The sequence below is a fragment of the Oryctolagus cuniculus genome, chromosome 18 (assembly GCF_964237555.1).
Source record: "Oryctolagus cuniculus chromosome 18, mOryCun1.1, whole genome shotgun sequence".
Classification (NCBI taxonomy): domain Eukaryota; kingdom Metazoa; phylum Chordata; class Mammalia; order Lagomorpha; family Leporidae; genus Oryctolagus; species Oryctolagus cuniculus.
The window spans coordinates 63281889-63304017 of record NC_091449.1 but is presented as its reverse complement, the minus strand read 5'-3'; the positions used below and the strand labels follow the sequence as shown (position 1 = coordinate 63304017).

The following is a 22129-nucleotide window of genomic DNA, read 5'->3' as shown; positions in this document are numbered from 1 at the left end:
ATCCCATATGGGCGCCGGGTTCTAGTCCCAGCTGCTCCTCTTCCAGTCCAGCTCTCTGCTGTGGCCCGGGAGGGCAGTGGAGGATGGCCCAAGTGCCAGGAGGAAGCACCTGGTTCCTGGCTCTGGATCGGCGTAGCGGCCATTTGGGGGGTGAACCAACGGAAGGAAGACCTTTCTCTCTGTCTCTCTCTGTCTCTAACTCTACCTGTCAAAAAAAAAATTACTTTTGGAGGACGCAAGCCTTCTGCACCCTCTTAGGGGGACTCCTCTTGCCTCATTTTGCACTGGGACCAATCTGACTGTCTATTGACTGCCTGACTCCTCACAGTGAGAAGCTTTGTACTCTTCACTATGTGCAGTGTGAGGTAAACAGCGCAAGCAGAAACCGTAAAGCACACAGAGTCACTATCAGATCTGCCCTAGAGGGAAATGGGTGACAGCTGGCTCAGAAGTGGGCCCACATGATGCCGTGCTGCTGAAATTCAGGTTCAGTGCCAGCCCAGGCTTTTCTGCTCCAGTCTGGGGATTTAAAATTCTGCCAGGAAAACCCAGGCATGCTCAGGCATGGGAAGCAGGAACACAGGTCATCCCAACCCCTCAAACAACTTTAGGTAGCAAAGTGACCTCCCACTGGGGCCAAACTGGATGATAAAACTGTGGTTTCCCCTTAGAAAGAAAAGCCCCAGAGAGGGTGATATTATGTATATCACTCTGTTCCTTTTCCCTTGCAGCTGTCAGAGGAAGAACAGATTATGGATTTGCTGCTGATGAAAACACTCAGTTTCTTGGGCATTAAAGGCAAAAGGGAGGAGCCTCAGGGCAGCTGTGAGCAGCCTGAGTCGCTGCCCAAGGCTGCAGCCTCTCACCCAGTACAAGCCTCGTCCAGGGTTTAAGCTGTTGGTTCCCGTCCACATGCAATCATCTGGAGGTCAGAACTTCGGGCTGTGCTTATCACTGACTGCTGTAGTCTCACCAGGGTATTGTTGCTTCTGTGCATAGGAAAGTTACCAAGCTCAACAAGTAAGCAAAACTGCCACTACCGTGAAAACCTGTGTGTTCAAATGTATATCCTCTCAGAGACTGAATAAATATTGGGTGGAGTTCAGTTACGAAAATAAAAAAATTCCTTGTAACAGGCACTGTGCCATTGTAGGTTAAGCCTGTGGTGCTGGCATCCCATACGGGTGCCAGTTTGTGTCCTGCTGCTCCTCTTCCAAACCAGCTCTCTGCTGTGGCCTGGGAAAGCAGTGGAAGATGGTCCAAGAGCTTGGGCCCCTGCACCCATGTGGGAGACCCAGAAGAAGCTCCTGGCTCCTGGCTTTGGATTGGCCATTTGGAGATTGAACCAGTAATAGATGTAAGACCTTTCTCTCTGTCTCTCCCTCTCTCTGCTCTCTCTGCATTGACTTTGCCTCTCAAATAAATAAATAAACAAACCTTTTAAAAAATCCTCTAAAGTTTCATCTCCTTGGTTGGCCAGGGGTTGCCTTTGAATGGCTTTTCACATGGTCTGAAAGATGCTCACTGGCAGTGTGTTGTGTCCCTGGGCTGCAGAACAAAGTGTCTGAGCCTGAGGCCTGAGATCAAGATGCTGGCAAAGCTGTGCTCCCTCCATGGGCTCGAGGGGAGAGTCCCTGCCTCTTCCAGCGCCTCGTGTTTCTCAGCAGGCCTTGGCTGGTAGGTGCCCAGTTCCCATCTTGTCACCTGCTGTTCTCCACTTCTCTGTGTCTCTCTCCTCTTCTCAGGGCACAGGTCATGGTCACTGTTACAGTGGATTTGGGGCTCCCTACTCCAGTAAGACCTCTTGTTAACTAATTACATCTGCAATGACCCTAGTTTCCAATTTGATCACATTCTGAGGTACTCGGGGTGGGGCGCACAACTTTTACATATCTCTTTAGGAAACACAATCTGATCTATAACAGGTATTACTCCCCACTGCCCCCCAGGTTTGTGGGGGTTGGTGTTATGCCATAGCAGGAAAAGCTGCCACCTACTTGGGCTTCTGTCACCCATGTCGGAGACCCGGAAGAAGCTCCTGGCTCCTGACTTCAGCCTAGCCTAGCCAGGCTGTTGCAGTTTTCTGGGAAGTAAACCAGCATATAGAAGATCTCTCTAATTCTCTCAGATAAATAAATAGGGGCTGATACTGTGGCATAGCAGGTAAAGCTGTCACCTGCAGGGCCGGCATCCCATATGGGTGCCGGTTCCAGTCCCTGCTGCTCCACTTCTGATCCAGCTCTCTGCTATGGCCTGGGATAGCAGTAGAAGATGGCCCAAGTCCTTGGGCCCCTGCACCCGTATGGGAGACCCAGAAGCTCTGGCTCCTGGCTCCTGGCTCCTGGCTCCTGGCTCCTGGCTCCTGGCTTTGGATTGGCACAGCTCTGGCTGTTGTGGCCATTTGGGGAGTGAATCACTGGATGGAAGACCTCTCTCACTCTCTGCCTCTGCCTCTGTAACTCTGCCTTTCAAATAAATAAATACATTTAAAATAAATAAATAATTTTTAAAAAAAGTTTGTGGATCAAATATAGAAAATACTGGTTTATAAACTATTATACTGGTTCTTTTAAGTTAATTAATTTGAAAGGCAGAGTTAAAGAGAGATGGAGAGACAAAGAGAAAAAGAGAGAGAGAGAGAGAGAATCTTTCACCTGCTGGTTCCCTCCTCAAATGGCCACAACGGCAGGGCTGGGCCTGGCCAGAGCCAGGAGCCAGGAGCCAGGTGCCTCTTCTGGGTCCCCCATGTGGGCGCAGGGGCCCAAGCATCTGGGCCATCTTTTGCTGCTTTAGCAGGCACATTAGCAGGGAGTTGCATCAGAAATGGAGCAGCTGGGACTCAAACCAATGCTCACATGGGATGCCAATGTCGCAGGTGGAGGCTTAACCTGGTGTGCCACAATGCCAGCTGCTGTGCTGGCTCTGTAGTGTGAAACTGTCAGAACTTTGAACGTGGTCATGTGTACTGCAGGGTCTCTATGAGCATGAGAGACAAAGTCTGCAATGACTCCTAGACCTCTTGGATCGACGCATCGCATACTGGAGCCCTCACCAGGGCTGGTGCTCCTCAGACAATGCTCTGTGAAAGGTCACCACAAAACACACCAAACAGCACAGCAAGGGAGGTTTATTGTCAGGTAGGGGAAACCCGGCAGGCTGCCTCCCCCGTGCACGAGAGAACAGCAGCCTGTACAAGTAGAACAGGGCTTACCTAGGTTTGCAGACCTAAGGAAGTGGGAGCAGCGAATTCCATTAGGATAGTGGTGGAGCGGAACCTGTGATTGCGGCATTTGGTCACTGACTTCTAGCAGGCCAGGCTAGGCTTAGGAAGAGGCGACCGTTTTACTAGCGCTCTGGGAATGGCTGGTCTCCACTGGTGATTCCAAAGGTGAGCTGCCGGCTAGCTCCCCAGGCCTCCTTCCAATACACTGCACTTTCGGGGTTGGAACTACTACTGGTGAAACGGCAGCAGAGAAAAGAATACCTCAGGTCTTCTTTGTCTCACATGGAAGAGAAGAATTTCCAAACGGACAAGGCAGAGAGAAAAGCAAAACATATTTAAAACCAAGATTTATTTAAGTCAGACTTCCTTGGTGGAGTGGCCAGGAAGAGGGGCTCCAAGAGAGGCAAAACTCAACCCAACAGGGCTGATGGGAGTGGGGTTTTTAAGCACAATTTTGTGGAAGAAAAAAAACTTGACAATAGTAACAAGGCTGGGACAAAACACATCAAAAGACCTGATCTGTAATCTTATTTGCTCCTTCTGGCTTGCTCATGATAAAATAAAAATGCCATTGGAGGGGTGGGGATAGGAAACTTGTTTTTACAGTAAACTGTGAGCTCAGAGGGTTGGAACTGCCACTCCCTTGCTATTCTCATGATAAAAATGGAAGCTCCCAAGGATTGCAGCAGGTACTTTTGAACTTATAAAGACAACTTTTGGGAGAAGCAAGCATTTTGTACCCTTAGTTTCCACTGGGACCAATCAACTGCCTAATAACCCATTTGACTCCTCAAAGAACCAGTTTTATATGCTCCCCAGGCAATTCCAATGTGCAGTTAGACTAGATAATAGGTGCTCATTTCTGAGAACCACAGATCCACTCAATAAGGGGCTCCCAGGTGTTGGTGTGGATGCACGTACACCCCCTCCATGTTGGGAACAAAGCTGTGAACAGTTTCCTGCACACCCCATCTTGTCCTCCTTCTCACACACCCGTTGGAACACATATATATGTTCCCTGTTCCAAATCCATTGCATGCTTTCCTCTTGACTATGAGAAACCTGACTTTATTCAAATAGCCGTCTACCCCTCTGCCCCATGACTCATGGGCTGGTGACCTCCAGGGAGACCTTAATTTGTCTTAGGAATAGTAATCCATATCTCTTGGCATTGGTTCAGCATAGCCACATGACCCAGTTTGGCCCAGTGACAAATGAGTGAAGGTCTGAAGGGCGTATTGCTAATGAAGAGACTCACAGAGAGAAACTCAGGCTGCTCACATTTTCTGGTCTAAGATGCCCGGAACTTTAGCAGCTACCTTGACACTATGTGGGAATAATCTAAAAACGGCTGAGAAGAAAAATAAGAGAAACATAGGTGTTTGATGAGGTGTTTAAAGAGCGGACTAAATCAACGCTGATGATGAAAGACTGGATGAGACCGCTGAAATCCTTTTAAGACAACTGAAGCAGGATCCCACCCTCTGCCCTGACAATTAAACCCCACAGACCCACAAAGCCACATGCCCCAGAGAGGGGCTGGTGTTGTGGTGCAGCAGGTTAAGCCGCTACCTGCAATGCCAGCATCCCATACGTCTGTAGGTTCAAGTCCCGGCTGCTCCACTTCTGATCCAGCTCTCTGCCGATGTGCCTGGGAAGGCACTGGAAGATGGCTCAAGTCCTTGGACCCCTGCCCCAATGTGGGGGACCTGGAAGAAGCTCTCGGCTCCTGGCATCAGCCTGGCCTAGCCCCATTTGTGGCCATTTGAGGAGTGAACCAGCTGATGGAACATATCTATCTCTCCTTTTAAATAAATACATAAATCTTAAAAAGAAAGCAAGCGGCTGGCGCTGCGGCTCACTAGGCTAATCCTCCGCCTTGCGGCACTGGCACACTGGGTTCTAGTCCCGGTCGGGGCGCCAGATTCTGTCCCAGTTGCCCCTCTTCCAGGCCAGCTCTCTGCTGTGGCCAGGGAGTGCAGTGGAGGATGGCCCAAGTGCTTGGGCCCTGCACCCCATGGGAGACCAGGATAGGAACCTGGCTCCTGCCATCGGATCAGCGCGGTGCGCAGGCCCCAGCGCGCCGGCCGCGGTGGCCATTGGAGTGTGAACCAATGGCAAAGGAAGACCTTTCTCCCTGTCTCTCTCTCTCTCACTGTCCACTCTGCCTGTCAAAACAAAACAAGACAAACAAAAACAAAAACAAACAAACAAAAAAAAGCAAGCAAGCAAGAAGGAAAGAAAGAAAAGAATAAAGTAGGGGCTGGGCCAAGCTGAAGCCAGAGTCTAGATCTCAATCCAGGTTTCCCATGTGGGTGGCAAGGACCCAAGCACTTGAGCCATCATCTGCTACCGCCACCCCCAGCTCTGGGCACCCATTAGCAGGAAGCTGAGGAGCTGACCAATGATCCTGTCAGCATGCCACAGTCAGTCAAGTCTAGCACTGTCACCTAGCAGCTCCTTAGGCTGCAAACTCCGGGGTGAGCGAAACTTGCCTGGTTTCCAGAGCTTCCTCTGAGATGAGAGCAATGCCATCCAAAGAGGGGCTTTGAGAAGATTTAGAAGACAATGCTTGCCTGGTGCCAGGTCTTACCAGGGGCTCAGAAGGTGCGAACTACTTATTTATTCAGGAGAAGAGGCAGCGTGATAGCCCTTGCAGCCAATGCACAGATGTGCCAGCAGCACTGGATATAAACCAGGCAAAAGTCAGCTCAACAACACTGGGCCCACACACGCACACCTGCCCTGAAGTGGATCCATGCCAAAGGTGTGCAGTTTGAGGCATTTTCCACACCAGTTTCTCGGCCCACTAGTGCCCACTCCATAAACCTGCCCTGGATATGAGGTCTTTCCTGGAGCAGGGTGCTTTCCTGCCTCATTGGATCCGGATGACAATTTAGGCTTCCCTACGAAGGCCTGTTAGCAGCTGGCCAATTGAGCACAGACCGGTCCACGCTCTCACCTCCTGCTTGCGGGCCTGGTTCGGGTCCATATGCCACACTGACCCCGGGCCAGTCCTCGCCTCCTGTTCGCTTCTTGGCTGTGTCTGTCACGTTTGGGGGTCCCTGGGCCAAGTTTTGGGATCTGTGAAGTTATAGAAGTGGCCTCGTGGCCTGTTCCCGGTATTTCAAAGTCGGATGAACTGCATTTGTGTCACTCTGACTCTGGCCGGTGCCCACCAATCATCTTTGGGTGGAGCGAATTCTGGCTAGAGCTGGCTTTGAATCCGGCTCGGAGTGATCCTGATCCTCCGTAGAGGGTTGGACCGCATCAACCCAGGAGCCCGGGGACTCAAGGGCACCGGAATGCGGGACCCCAGGAAAGCCACCCTGCTAGCAAAAGTTGTCCCGGCGGTCAGGTCACGCAGCTCTCCACGCGCCTCTCCGGGCAGCTCACCCAGCTCCTCCGCCCCGCCCCCGGGCCCTGGCATCCTCGCCAGGCCCCGCCCCGCAGCGCCAGGCCCCGCCCACCGTCCTGCCTCCGGCCACACACAGGTCCACAACCCCTGCGCGTGGCCCTATCCGAGATCGCTTTTGGCTCAGGAATCCCCGCCCCCGAGCGCTACCCAACCAGACCGGGCCCCGCCCCTCGCCCGGGCCCCGCCGCGCGCGTCCATCCAACTAGCTCGCTTTGGCCTGGGCCGCCCCGCCCCCTCACCCTCCCTGCGCTTCCCGCGGGTCCGGTGGCCCGGTTGCAGCGCTGCGACCCTCGGCACCCCTGCGAACATGGCGCTGCGAGTGGCGCGTAGCTTGCGGGCCGCGGCCTGCAGCCTGCTCGCGGCCTCGGCGCCCGCCGCACCCTGCTCGCCTCTGCCCTGGCGGCTGCGGGCGGGCGCCGTCCGGACGCTGCGCACTGGACCCGCTCTGCTCTCGGGTAAGCGCGGCGGGCACGTGGGGGGAGAGCCGGGCACCTGCCAGGCAGCGCCGGACGGGAACCACGGCGGGTCCGGTTGCTGAGCCGCCCGGCGCTGGGAGTCCTCGTTCTGCTGCCGCTTCCCCACCCCCAACTCCCCACCCTTTAGGCGGGAGTGCGGCGACCCTGGCGCCCGGTGCCGGGCTGGGCGGAGGGGCCCGCGGGCAGGCCCGTGGCTTGTCTCGCAAGCTTGCGCCCCGTGAGGGCGAGTGCGGGGCTCTGGTTTACTAAACGGGCTGCCTCTGAGAACTGCGAAGGAGCGTTAGCACAGAAGCACCGGCTAAAAGTGCAGTTTGCACGAGTCCGGGACAGGCATGACCTCGTGTAGGACGAAGCCGGGCTCTGCAGAGGAGGTCCTGCCTCAACCAGCCTGAGTGACCGGGAGACCTGCCCGTGGGTGCCCCTGCACAGTCAGCGCAACGGAGGAAGGAAAGCATAGTTGGATGCTAGAGACACCAGCTGCCCCTGGAGAACTCGGACTCACCTAGATCTGTATGGCCGCCGACTTGCTCCATCATTGGTCAGAAACCTCTTCGGAATAAACTGCCGTTTATTCAAAAGTTTGAAGCATCAAGTTTGCTTCTCCTCTCTTGCTAATTTCAGCTCTATTTATGACAAATATCAATGAATCGCCAATTGGAATGCAGGAGTAATAAGAGTTTTAAGTCGGTTTTGTGAATCAGCCTTACACGATCTCTAGCTGTCTGCATTCCTTAGTTAAATATTGCCCAAAATACCAATACCCGTGATCTGTTAGTCACTTAGGGTTTTGTTTTTATATAGCTATTTTATAATTGATACATGATAATGGTATCTTCTATGGGATAGAGTGCACCGATTTATTTATTTGAAAGTCAGAATTAGAGAGGGAGAGGCAGAGGCAGAGAGAGGCTTCTGTCGGCTGGTTTGCTCCCCAAATGGCTGCAGTGGCCAGGCTGAGGTCAGGAGCCAAGAGCTTTATCGGGGTCTCCCACGTGGTTCAGAGGCCAGGTACTTGGGCCGTCTTAGGCTACTTTCCCAGGCACAATGGCAGGGAGCTGAACTGGAAGCAGAGCACCCAGGATGCCAGCACTGCAGGCGGCAGCTCTACCCACCTTCCCCCCCACTGCCTAGTTTTTAATAGCAGACTACAGTTCTCATTCTGGTTCTGCCTCAGGAGCTGTGCGATCTTGGGCAGTCATTTAACTTCTCTGAATTCGTTTTTTTTTTTTTCATCAGAAAACTGGGAATGAAGCTCCACCTCACAGAATTATTAGGATAAATGAAACAATGTAACTGCTACCTATATAGCCTGACCATAGTAAACACACAAATGTTACACTAGATAAAGGATAAGAAAAGTAGGTCAATATTACTATGAAATGTATTTTGTCTAACTTGTAACTTTGAAAGAGGAAAATGCAAAATTTTTATTAATTACAACTCCTAAGTTTCTGAGGCCCAAAACCATATTTTTCAGGGCCGAGGAAGAAAGTAATTATTTACCTAATCTGGCCACTTTTTCCTGTTGGGTCAAGGGTTAAAGGAGAAGCATACTAATCATTGTCTTTAGTCTAGCATGACTAGTTAAAAAAAGACAGGCACTCATTAGAAGCTGAGTGGACCTCTACCTGAGCTTAGTAATGCTGTTGCCATCTCTATGTGGTGGTCACTCACAGACCAAGCTTACTCCTAAAATTATCTCTAGAGTTCAGCAAGATGGCAAGGCCAAAATCAGGGCCATAGTGTCCTCAAAGAGGTCTCTTTTTTTTTTTTTTTTTTTTTTTTTTTTTTTTTTTTGACAAGTAGAGTTGCAGACAGAGAGAGACAGAAAGGAAGGTCTTCTTTCCATTGGTTCACTCCCCAAATGGCCGCTACGGCCTGCGCTGCGCCAATCCGAAGCCAGGAGCCAGGTGCTTCTTCCTGGTCTCCCATGCGGGTGCAGGGGCCCAAGCACTTGGGCCATCCTCCACTGCCCTCCCGGGCCACAGCAGAGAGCTGGAGTGGGAGAGGAGCAACCGGGACTGGAACCCAGCACCCATATGGGATGCCGGTGCTGCAGGCAGAGGATTAAGCAAGTGAGCCACGGCACCCCCCCCCCCCCCGGCTTTTTGAGATTTATTTATTTGAAAGTCAGGGTTACAAAGAGAGAGGATAGGTAGAGAGAGATCTTCCATCTAATGGTTCACTCCCCAACTGGCTGCAACAGGCATAGCTATGCCTATCTGAAACCAGGAGCCAGGAGCTTCCTCTGGGTCTCCCATGTGGGTGCAGGGGCCCAAGCACTTGGGCCATCTTCTACTGCTTTCAGGCCATAGCAGAGAACTGGATCAAAAGAAGAGCCGCCGGGACTCGAACCAGAGCCCATGTGGATGGGATGCCAGCACTGCAGACAGTTGTTTACCTGCTTGGCCACAGTGCCGGCCCCAAGGTCATCTATTTATATGACCTACTTTCATAAGTATATTTGTTTTTACATAATCACATTACTACATTGGTAATGTAATTATGGGTTCTAGAGTATAACAGAAAGAGGGAGAACTGAGAGTTGTAGCCATATACATTTGTTTGCTCAGACCCCTCTTTGCTCAGTAAGTTTTAAAATCTCACTCCTTCCACTTCTGAGTGCTTGTATTTGCTGAGCACTGTAAAATTGGGACTCCAGATGAGAATCAGCCAAACTCTGTTGCTGGCTATACGAACACAGTCTACTTCCTTGGAGAAATGGATCCCTGGGCTTCATGCTGTTCCGTGTTGTGTTTTGTTGGCAAGGGAAGTGCTGCTGCAGGAGCATGCTGGATGGCCCAGGGACCCAGAGGCAGGGAAGAGTTTCTCAGCTGAAATCAGAAATAGTCAGGTGGTAGGTAGAATGTTTCTGTCAGAATGCACTGTACCCAACTTAACCTGAAGTATTCAGTTCTTTGAGGTAGAATGAAGCACATCAAGTTTCCTTGTGACAGATTTTGCAACTTCTTCCACCGAGGAGCTTAACATTTAGCATTTGATAATGGCTGGGGGTAAGAAAGGGTGAAATTATACAAATTTCCATTCTGCTGCATCAGAGCTGTGACCAAAGCAACTCAATACTATTTTAAGTACAACTATCTTATGAGAAGGGGGAAGAATGAACAAGCAAGGTATACCATAAAATAGTATTTAACAAACATTCTCCTGTTAATTTCTATTGGGCTGTTTCTAGAAAAATGATTGGCTTTCAGAATATGATATACATTTAAGAATAATGCTTTTTTTAAAAATATTATTCTTCCAAAAAAAGTACTTTTTGACATCTTCCCAATGTTGGGCAGTCTGTGAAGAGACAGAGCTCATAAAGTTAGTCAATGTTGTACAGAGCTTGACTTTACCAATTAATGGCTTGGTTCTGAGGTGACTGTTGAGTTGGGATTTTAGTTTTCTTTAATTGATGATAGTTACTTCCTTCAAGGATAGACTTAAATTTGATTACAGCAGAATTTCAAGAATTCAATCAAGTTATTGTTCCAGGAGGTCAGTTTCCTTCTTGTGAAGTTTCACTTAACATCCAAGTTGCAGCAAAGCTCTTTTAGGTCAACTCTACCTAAGGGAATGTTTCTTCTGTTTTAATTAGATCATTTCTTATATGAGTAGTCTTTAAGCTGCCTCTCAATCCTATCAGCTCCATGTCTATTATCAGAGGGATGTTCTTCTGCATTAGTTAAGAATACATTTGAAATGCGCTTTTTTTTTTTTTTTTATGATTCAGGTTAATGTTAAAGCAAATAATTCAGTCTTCCAAAGATGCACCAGGTGTTCAAATCAAGCCATCTTTACCTAACTGTTACCACTGTTTACAGGATGTGCTATCTTGATACATGATCCTTGTTCTTTTCCTGGGCACAGTCAGAAAGTTAAACACAACAAATGGGCAAGTCTCACCTTTTGATAGTAGTGATTTCAAAAGTGCTTGTCAAGAAGTGATGCCGGGGAGGGTTGCAGGTGGGAGGGACGTTATGGGGGGCGGGAAGCCATTGTAATCCATAAGCTGTACTTTGGAAATTTATATTTGTTAAGTAAAAGTTAAAAAAAAAGTGATGCCGTTTTTCTGAAATAATTGGTTTTCTGTTTTAGTGCGTAAGTTCACAGAGAAACATGAATGGATAACAACAGAAAATGGTATTGGAACAGTGGGAATCAGCAATTTTGCACAGGTATTGGATTGTCTTGAAATATTTATGACAGTCTGCTCTCATGTAATTTTGGATTGTCATTTTTTTTTAATTTTTATTTTATTTTAATTTTTAACAGGCAGAGTGGACAGTGAGAGAGAGAGAGAGAAAGGTCTTCCTTTGCCGTTGGTTCACTCTCCAATGGCCTCCACGGCCGTAGTGCTGCGGCCAGCGCACCGCGCTGATCTGATGGCAGGAGCCAGGTACTTCTCCTGGTCTCCCATGGGGTGTAGGGCCCAAGCACTTGGGCCATCCTCCACTGCACTCCCGGGCCACAGCAGAGAGCTGGCCTGGAAGAGGGGCAACCGGGACAGAATCTGGTACCCGGAGCGGGACTAGAACCCGGTGTGCCGGTGCTGCTAGGCGGAGGATTAGCCTAGTGAGCTGCGGTGCCAGCCATGTTTTAAAAATTATTTATTTTGCCACAGTACTTTGTGCCCCTTTAAAGACCCTTAGAAAAAAATCAATCAGAGGTCAACTAAGTAAAACATTAGTTAGGAAAGTGTGTGGTAATTTAGGAGACAATGAAATGTTAACACTTAAAAGTAGGAAACATGTTATTCAATAAAGAAATGTTTGTTTTATTTTGGGTAATTAAGAAAAGAAAACCAGCAAGCCAGGGGCTGAAGTGTCGCCAGCATTTTGTGCTTTCATTAAAACACTCGTGACCAAGGAAAAGAGAAAACCTAAATAGGCACAGATTACACACAAGGAAAACTTATATTTATCCTGCTTTTCTCTGAATTCCCAGTATGTCCACTGATCCCATACTGACATACTGTAAAACAATGCGAAGCTCAATATAGCATGAGTCACTGGTTTTTCAACTGGATCTTTATGTTGATTGAGACAGTGTGGTAAGGGGATGTTAACTGATGGGAACATGTAAAAGTCCTCGGAAATGGTGGGTTCCCAGGGGTTAGAATCATGGAGAGTTACAAACTGTGAGGGCCAGTGCTGGGCATTTGTGAGATTTTGTCCTTGCCTATTAGCATTTATCTGGGAAAGGATCACTCTATGGAAACAACACACAACATTACAGAACAGTTGTTGTGGGGTTACAAGAGGCTGGAATGCACACCTGATGGAGACAGCACTTCCTCCTAGAGTCCAGGTCTTCAGGGGCTACAAGGCCTGAGGACCATGACTTATAGAGCCAGTGAGTAGGATCTCAGCAAATGCAGGAGGGGTAATGGCAAAAGTAAAAGTGCAGAGGAGGAAAAGCACAAAGTGTGTTTGCCAGATGAGCTAGGAACCTTGATGAGGCACAGTGTTTGTGAAAGTGGGATGGGTCACCACAGCTAATGGGCCACATCTTGCCAGTGGCCCATTTCTTATAGTTCCTGAGTTAATAATTTTGTTGTTGGATTTTGTTTTTTCTTTTTTTTTTTTCCTTGACATTTTTGAAGAGTTATAAGGAAAACCAAAGAACAGAGCCCTTCAATTATAAACCATGTACTACTTGAATTATAGGGGACACCATGTTTGACTTGTTCCTGTTTACTGGAAGGGTTTAACTTAAGAGTGTTTTGTTTTTGTTTAGGAAGCTTTGGGAGATGTTGTTTATTGTAGTCTGCCTGAAGTTGGGACAAAATTGAAAAAACAAGGTAAGTGTTTTTTTCTTACCTTGGGATATTTGATTCATGCTATGAGTTTTCTTTGCTGGATGTTTGCCTAGAATCATAACTTGTTTGCATTCAGGATCAGTTAGAGTGCTTTTGAATCAAGTAAAAGAATATTCAAATAAAGGTAGTTTCAAGGTAGGTAAATCCAGCGTGGGTTTAAAGTCATCGAAGACACAGCCTCTTTTCCTGTTTTCTGCCTCTGTCAGAGGTTACAGATGGCACAGAATCTTTATATTCTCAAGTGACAATGTCGTAAAGTAGGAAGGTAGGGATAAGTCCTTATCTCAGGAAGGAACATCCTTATCAGAGGTATAAGACATTTTCATTTCATTTCATGTAAGCTTTACCAACTAAAACTCTTTGGGGATTAGGCATCTAATTTAAGATGTCCGTGTTCCATATTGCAGTACCTGGCTTTGAAACTTGGCTCCTCACTCCAGCTTCCTACTGATATGGACCTTTAGAGACAGTGGTGATGGCTCAAGTGATTGGATTCATGATGCTAATTGGGAGACCTGGATTGAGTTGCTGGCTCTCAGTTTTGGCCTCAACCTAGCCCCCAGCCATTGCAGACAGTTGGGGATGGAACCAGTGGATGGAAGATATTTCTATCTCTGCAAATGGGAAATTTCTGTGCCTCTTATACAAAAACAAAACTCTTCAGTAGACAGATGCTTTTTTTGATTTCTACACCTTAGAGTTTTGTAGGGGAGAGAGGTGCTATTCTTTAACTTCCTTTAAAAGCAGTCACACAGTTTGTGTCATCATTGTGAGACCCATTCATGTTGAGTGATCAGTAGTTTATTCTTATTACCATATAATATTTTACTGTATGGCTAGACCATATTTTAGTCACTATATTGTTGGATTTTTTGTGTTATTTCTAGCTTGTTGCTATTATAAAGAAAACTGCTATAGACATTCTTATGTCTTTTTTCTGAGTGTATGTCTTCTTTTCTGTTGGGTAAGTAAGAGAGTCTTCAAAAAGTTTGTAAGGAAATGGAATTAGAAGATAAAAATAAAATATATAAGCTTCTCTACATAAGGTGTATCAAGCTCAAGATGCTTTAAGTGATGATTTAGTTCATCCCTGTGGGTCCTGGAAATTTAACCATGTGAAAGCAGTCTTTTTTACATTAATTACTGAAGAAAAATGGGTGTCTATTAAGTATTTTTTTTTTTTTTCCACAGGCAGAGTGGACAGTGAGAGAGAGAGACAGAGAGAAAGGTCTTCCTTTTGCCGTTGGTTCACCCTCCAATGGCCGCCATGGCCGGTGCGCTGCGGCCAGCGCACCGCGCTGATCCGATGGCAGGAGCCAGGTACTTCTCCTGGTCTCCCATGGGGTGTAGGGCCCAAGTACTTGGGCCATCCTCCACTGCACTCCCTGGCCACAGCAGAGAGCTGGCCTGGAAGAGAGGCAACTGGGACAGAATCTGGCGCCCCGACCGGGACTAGAACCCGGTGTGCCGGCACCGCAAGGCGGAGGATTAGCCTAGTGAGCCGCGGCGCCGGCCAAGTATTTTTTAAGATTAGGAAACAAAAGAAGTCAGAAGGAACCAAGTCAGGGATGTAAGGTAGACGTCTAATGATTTTCCATTGAGACTATCACAAAATCGCGCCCTTGTTTGATGCAAGAAATGAACAGGAATATTGTTGTGTTGAAGGATTCTGGAATTTTTCTGCTAAACCTTTAGCTTTCTCAAAACTCTCATAATAAGCAGTTGTTACTCTTCTTTGTCTCTCCAGAAAGTCAAAAAGCAAAAGACCTTGAGCATTCCCAAAAACCTGTACCATGATTTTGCTGTTGACCTGTCCATTCTTTTTTGACTGGACCAGTTCAACCTCTTGGTAGCCATTATTGGATTGTGCTTTGTCTTCAGGGTCATACTAGGAATGCCATGTTTCATCTCTTACAATTCTTGATTCTACTTGTTTAAATTTTTTTTTTTTTTTTTTTTTTTGACAGGCAGAGTGGACAGTGAGAGAGAGAGACAGAGAGAAAGGTCTTCCTTTTGCCGTTGGTTCACCCTCCAATGGCCGCCGTGGCCGGCGCACTGCGCTGATCTGATGGCAGGAGCCAGGTGCTTCTCCTGGTCTCCCATGGGGTGCAGGGCCCAAGCACTTGGGCCATCCTCCACTGCACTCCCGGGCCACAGCAGAGAGCTGGCCTGGAAGAGGGGCAACTGGGACAGAATCCAGTGCCCCAACCGGGACTAGAACCCGGTGTGCTGGCGCTGCAAGGCAGAGAATTAGCCTAGTGAGCCACAGCACCGGCCAGTACTTGTTTAAAATTTCTATTGAAAGCTATGCCCTTGTCTGCAGCTGGTCAGAGCACAGCAGTTTTGGCACCCATTGAGTGGGAAATCTCTATTTTTTCTATCAGGATCCTATAAGATGAACCAGTTGAGGTGTCTGTGGTGTTTGCTGTTGTTTGTGCTGTTATTCATCAGTCCTTTTCTACTACAGCATGAACAAGATTAATTTTTTTTCCTTACAAATTAATTTGGCTGGTCTGCTGCTATGAGCTTCGTTTCCATCATCATCCTGTTCCTTCTTAAGATACATTACCCATGGCCAGCGCCGCGGCTCACTAGGCTAATCCTCCGCCTGCGGCGCTGGCACCCCGGGTTCGAGCCCTGGTTGGGGCGCCGGTTCTGTCCCGGTTGCTCCTCTTCCACTCTAGCTCTCTGCTGTGGCCCAGAAAGGCAGTGGAGGATGGCCCAAGTGCTTGGGCCCTGCACCTGCTTGGGAGACCAGGAAGAAGCACCTGTCTTCTGGCTTCAGATTGGAGCAGTGCGCTGGCTGTAGCAGCCATTTTGGGGGTGAACCAACAAAAAGGAAGACTTTTCTCTCTCTCTCTCACCGTCTAACTCTGCCTGTAAAAAAAAAAAAAAAAAAAAAAAGATACATTACCCATTTGTAAACTGCTGATTTCTTTGAGGGCACTGTGCTATTATACTTTTTGTAAAGCATCAGTGATTTCACCATTCTTTCACCCAAGCTTCACCATTCATTTTAATGTTTGTTCTGACTTCAATCTTAGCAGAATTCATATAGTGTCAGTTATAATGGCTCTTTTCAAACTGATGTCTTATTTTTCTTAGTGCCTCAAACTGTGTTCTGGGCAGATGTATTATAACAAATTAGTATGGTTTATTTTGGTGAAAAAAAAAATAGTGACATCTATGTGTAATTCTTTTTTTTTTTTTTTTTTGGACAGGCAGAGTAGATAGTGAGAGAGAGAGACAGAGAGAAAGGTCTTGCTTTTTGCTGTTGGTTCACCCTCCAATGGCCACCATGGCTGGCACGCTGTGGCCGGCGCACCACGCTGATCCGATGGCAGGAGCCAGGTGCTTCTCCTGGTGTCCCATGGGGTGCAGGGCCCAAGCACTTGGGCCATCCTCCACTGCCTTCCCAGGCCACAGCAGAGAGCTGGCCTGGAAGAGGGGCAACCGGGACAGAATCTGGCGCCCCGACCGGGACTAGAACCCGGTGTGCCGGCGCCGCTAGGCGGAGGATTAGCCTATTGAGCCGCGGCACCGGCATTTTTTTTTTTTTTTTGATAGGCAGAGTGGATAGTGAGAGAAAAAGGTGTGTAATTCTTTCACAGTACACACTTTCCACATGAAATTTTTGAAGACTCCTCATATGTAGGAGTACAGTTTTTAGGTGCTGTTTAATATATGTTTAACTTAATAAAAACATTCTATTTTGCAAAATGGTTGTACTATTTACATTCTGACCAGTAATATGAGAGAGTTCTAGTTGTTGCAAATCTCATTTGGTTTTAACTTAGATTTCCTTAGTGGGAAATTTTTGCAGACCCTTCCATGTCCTTTTTGCTACTCTCATCTTTTTCTGGTAAGTTTTCTATTCAAAGCTTTTACCAGGTTTTTTAACTGGATTGTATTTTACCTTTGATTTTTAAAAAAATAAATACATAAAATATTCTGAATTCAAATCTTTTGGATATACTTGTATATTTTGTTGTAGTTTGCAGTTCTGCCTTTTCATTTTTTTAAAGATGATTTATTTATTTACTTGAATGTCAGAATTACACAGAAAAGGAACGGCAGGTCTTCCATCTGCTGGTTCACTCCCCAATTGGCCACAAGGGCTGCAGCTGTGCCAATCCGAAGCCAGGAACCAGGAGCTTCCTCTGGGTCTCCCATGCGGGTGCAGGCGCTCAAGGACTTGAGCCATCTTCTACTGCTTTCCCAGGCCATAGTAGAGAGCTGGATCAGAAGTGGAGCAACTGGGACTCGAACTGGCACCCATATGGGATGTCGGCACTGAAGGCAGCAGCTTTACCCGTTATGCTGCATCACCGGCCCCATGTTTTTTTTTTTTTTTTTTTTTTTTTTTTTGAAGATTTATTTATTATTATTTATTATTACACAGAGAGAGAAGGAGAGGCATCGAGAGGTCTTCCATCCGCTGGTTCATGCCCCAGTTGGCCACAATGGCTGGAGCTGTGTCGATCCGAAGGCAGGGGCCAGGAGCTTCTTCCAGGTTTCCCATGCGAGTGCAGGGGCCCAAACACTTGGGCCATCTTCTACTGCTATCCCAGGCCATAGCAGAGAGCTGGATTGGAAGTGGAGCTGCCAGGAGGCGAACTGGCGCACATATGGGATGCTGGCACTGCAGGTGGTAGCATTACTCACTACATCACAGTGCTGGTCCCTGCCTTTTCATTTTTTACAAGGATTTATCTATTTGAAGGAATTGCAGAGAAAGAGAGAGATTTTTATCTGCTGGTTCACTCCCCAGATGGTTGCAATGGCTAGGGCTGGGCTTCTTCCAGTTCTCCCACGTGGGTGACAGAGCCTCTTGGGCCATCTTCTGCTGCTTTTCCCAGCCCATTGTTAGCAGGGGTCTAGATTACAAGTGGAGCAGCCAGGACAGAAACTGACACCCATATGGGATGCCAGTGTTGCAGCTGGAGGTTTTACCTGCCATCCCACAATGCTGGCTGCCATTTAACTGTTCTTCAGAAACTTTTAGTAAGTTCAACTTATTAATGTTTTTGTTTATGTATAGAACGTTTTCTTTAGGAAATCTTGGTCTAGATTCACATTTCCCAGCTTCTCTCCCCAGTGGCATGGGGCACTGTGGGATATTTAAATGTGCAAATCTGATGCAAGCTAATTGCTCATTGGAGTTCACAGTTTCAGTATTAGATTCCACTATATTACTTTGGATTACTTTTGAATAATCCAAAGAAAAGTGGAATATCAGATAGTGGTAGTTGTATTCATTCTGAGGTTTAATCTTGTGTCATTACTTTACCTTTAGCATTTCTCTCTGTGACTGATTATTTATTTGAAAATATCTTTATTTCATTTTCATTCTTGAAGGATTTTTTTTTTTTTTTTTTTTTTTTTGCTATATAGAGATTAGACAGACTCTGCTTCTTTTTAGTCCCCTGCTCTGGCACTTTAAAGTTTTCATTCCATTGGTGACTGGCCTTGATTTTTGCAGATAAGATGCTGGCCATCCTTCTTGTCTTTCTTCTCAAGCATATGTTATTTTCCTGAGTGCTGAGTTTTTAGCAGTTTGACTATAACTTTTTTTTATTATTTTATTTATTTGACAGGTAGAGTTATAGACAGTGAGAGAGAGAGACAGAGAGATAGGTCTTCCTTTCGTTGGTTCACTCCCCAAATGGCCACTATGGCTGGTGCTGCGCCGATCCTAAGCCAGGAGCCAGGTGCTTCTTCCTGGTCTCCCATGTGGGTGCAGGGGCCCAAGCACTTGGGCCATCCTCCACTGCCCTCCCGGGCCACAGCAGAGAGCTAGAATGGAAGAGGAGCAACCAGGACTAGAACCCGGCACCCATATGGGATGCTGGCGCCACAGGCAAAGGATTAACCAAGTGAGCCACGGCGCCAGCCCCAGTTTGACTATAACTTACGTAGTTGTGATCTGCTATCTATGTATCTTGATTGGGCTGTGCTGAGCTTCATTTTTGTTTACCAAATTTGGAGATTTTTTTAGTCGTATTCCTTCAATTTATTCCCTTCTCCATTGTCTCTTCTCTGAATCCAGTTTGTCAGGTTGCTTGATACTGTCCCAAAGACCCAAGATTCTTTTCTTTTTTCTTAAAGTAATTTTAAGAAAAGGCAGAGACAGTGAGCAAGTGTGCTTCTGTCTTCTATCTGCTGATTCACTCCCCTGATGTCTTCAACAGGAACCTGGGAGCTGGGAACTCAACCCAGGTCTTCCAGTTGCCTGAGCCATTACCACTGCCTCTCAGGGTCTGCAGTAGCAGGAACATGGAGTCAGGAGCCAGAGCCAAGAATTGAACCCCGGGCATTCTGATCTGGAACATGGGCGTCTTAACTAACCACCAGGCCAGACACCTGCTCCAAGTCTGTCTTTAAATTTTTCTTTAGATCAGCTAATTTTTAGTTAATCTTTCTTAACATATGCTGATCCTTTCTTGTACAGCTTATAGTCTGTTATTAATGCTGTCCACTAAATTTTTAAAGATATTATGCTTTCCAGTCCTGGAATATCCATTTAAAAAATTATACAGGGATTATCTCAAATGTTCACTCATGAAGATGATCTTTTTCTTAAAGTCTTTGAACACATTTATAATAACTACTTTAAGTTTCCCTATAATTCCAGCATACAGGCCATCTGAGATTTGTTTCTCTGTACTTTTTCTCTTGACCATGGCTCACTTACTAGTATTTCAGTCCTCAATTTCTAGCCACTGTGGCAGCCCCACACTCCATCCTATAGCTCCTTAAGCAAGGAAGGGTATGGTTTTCTGTTTGTGTTCTAGTTACCTTGTGCTCTTCAGGTGGAACAAAACTGTCAGGTGACAAATTGTATAATGAAGATCTCACCCAGTTTACTTCCCATCTTTCAAGGTTTGGCTGTGATAAACAACAAAAAATTTTTTTGTATTTTCATTTCCTTTGAAAGGCAGAGAGAGACAGGAAGATGTTTCATCCTCTGGTTCACTTCCTAAATGGCCAGAACAGCCAGGGCTGTGCCACATGGAAGCCAGAAGCTTAGAACTCAATCTGAGTGTCTTATTGGGTAGAGGGGACCCCAGTAATTGAGCCATCATCTACTCTCGCTCAGGGTGCATGCTGGTAGAAGGCTGCAATCAGAAGTGAAGCCAGGGGCCCGTGCTGTGGTGTAAGGCCCTGGCTAACGGCACTGGCATTCCATACGGGCACCAGTTCGAGTCCTGGCTGCTTCACTTCCAGTCCAGCTCTCTGCTATGGCCAGGGAAAGCAATAGAAGATGGCCCAAGCCCTTGAGCCCCTGCACCCGTATGGGAGACCTGGAAGAAGCTCCTGGCTCCTGGCTTCAGATTGGCCCGGCTCTGGCCATTGCAGCCATTTGGAGAATGAACCAGTGGATGGAAGACTTTCTCTTTGCCTCTGCCTTTCAAGTTAATAAATTTAAAAAAAAAAAAAAAAAAAGTGAAGTTAGGACTGAAACCAAGCACTCTGATATGGGATACAGGTGTCCCAAGCAGCACCTTAACAGCTTCACCAAATGCCCAATCCTTGATTCCTTTTTGGTCATTCTGTAACACCATCATATAATTGTTTTTTGTATTTTGCTGAGATTTTATCTTTGTTATCTGCAGGAAGATGTTCTGATATGAGGTACATCATCATTACTGGAACCTTCTAAAGTTTTCATTTTTTTCTGAGCCACAGTAAGTTGAAAGTTGAGTTTCACTGAATGTAAGCATATCTGATATATTCAGGGGCATCACCACACATTGTTCACTGTGTCTAGAACAGACAGGGCCACATTACTGAGGATAGTTTGTCCTTCTCATAAGCGACATGAGCATGACAAAACCTATGGTTTTATTTTTAAAGAAATTTAGAATTTCTTTTTATCATGACTGGATGAGAAATGCCCAATTCTCCATATTTTGTATTTTTTAGTCACTGATTTTTATATTTTCTTTAAATTTTCCTTTTAGATGAATTTGGTGCCTTGGAAAGTGTGAAAGCTGCTAGTGAACTCTATTCTCCTCTATCAGGAGAAGTAACTGAAATTAATGAAGCCCTTGCAGAAAACCCAGGACTTGTCAACAAATCTTGTTACGAAGATGGTAAGTTGTTGCCAGGAATTTTTCAAGGGATTACTGCTATAGGTCACGTTTAATCCAGAGTTCAAAGCATGCTTAGTTAATTGTGCTTTCAATCTCTATGTCTTAGTTACTAGAAACGTTCTTTAAAAAACAAAACAGAGATTAGCTTAGTACTAAGATCTGAGAATAAAAGCTTTGGTTTATATGGCAAAATTCTTAGATCCATAGTTTTGGGTTCCTTGGTTGTTAGGGTATAAACACCTGAAAAGTATCTCTTCAGACATAAAGCATCTGTTCAAGTCATGTAAAATAGGTGGTAATAAAGTATGTTGCATTGATTTATGGTTTTCTTACATTTTCATCCTTATGACTTTGTGAGGTAGGCTAAACAGCGGTTGTCTCCATTTTTTTTTTTTTTTTTTTTTTAATATGAATCAAAGCCTCCAAAGAATTTATCTGTCAGGGTCACAGCCAAGAAATGACTAAACTGGTACTGATTGCAGTTCTTTTGTTTGTCACCTAACCCTTGTAACTCTTTCCTGTGGTTTCTATGACCTTTAACCTTAATAGTTACAGTGTTGGTATTCCTTTTGCTAAAGAAAGATATACCTGCTCTTGTATCTTTTGTATGTTTGTTTATGTCCTATTTAAAGATTTAAATGCCATTTGTTGATGCTTGTACAACCTAAGAGTTCTTAATGTATTGGGGCTGTAATTTTCAGATGATTAAAAATCACGTTTAAATGTTCCATGAACAGATAATCAATGGTATATGTAGAGAAAAATAGGTTACTTTTGAGACACTAAGGAATTTGTTTTACATTTTTAATAAGTTTAACTTATTTTAAAATGGTAATTTGGAAAATAAGATTATTTTTTGGTTGCAGGTTGGCTGATCAAGATGACACTGAGTAACCCTTCAGAACTAGATGAACTAATGAGTGAAGAAGCCTATGAGAAATACATAAAATCTATTGAGGAATGAAAGTGGAACCCTTACATGAACTAGTATGGAATAACTTAATCCAGCACAGTTTTCTCTTAAATTAGTGGCGGACAGGACTTAAAATAGCAACTTTTAGCAATCTTGATGGAAGAAATACCACTTTC

At 46.1% G+C, this 22129-nt stretch overlaps 2 protein-coding genes and 1 long non-coding RNA gene across 3 annotated transcripts in view; 2 read left to right on the top strand and 1 right to left on the bottom strand.

The window, feature by feature from the left end:
- The window catches only part of LOC100357827 (polycystin-1-like protein 2), a 99086-nt gene extending 98193 nt beyond the window's left edge, over positions 1–893 (top strand). Inside the window, exon 43 of the mRNA XM_070062795.1 lies at positions 732–893. Within this exon, the coding sequence (XP_069918896.1) occupies positions 732–893 (162 nt within the window). The remainder of the gene's footprint in view (positions 1–731) is intronic.
- Positions 1–22129, bottom strand: part of LOC127491338 (uncharacterized) — a 101005-nt gene that overhangs the window by 69794 nt on the left and 9082 nt on the right. The window lies entirely within an intron of this gene.
- GCSH (glycine cleavage system protein H) lies at positions 6949–22004 on the top strand. Its single transcript, NM_001082720.1, is given in 5 exon segments — positions 6949–7096; positions 11222–11301; positions 12863–12926; positions 20909–21040; positions 21907–22004. Coding segments are annotated over 5 exon segments (522 nt in total).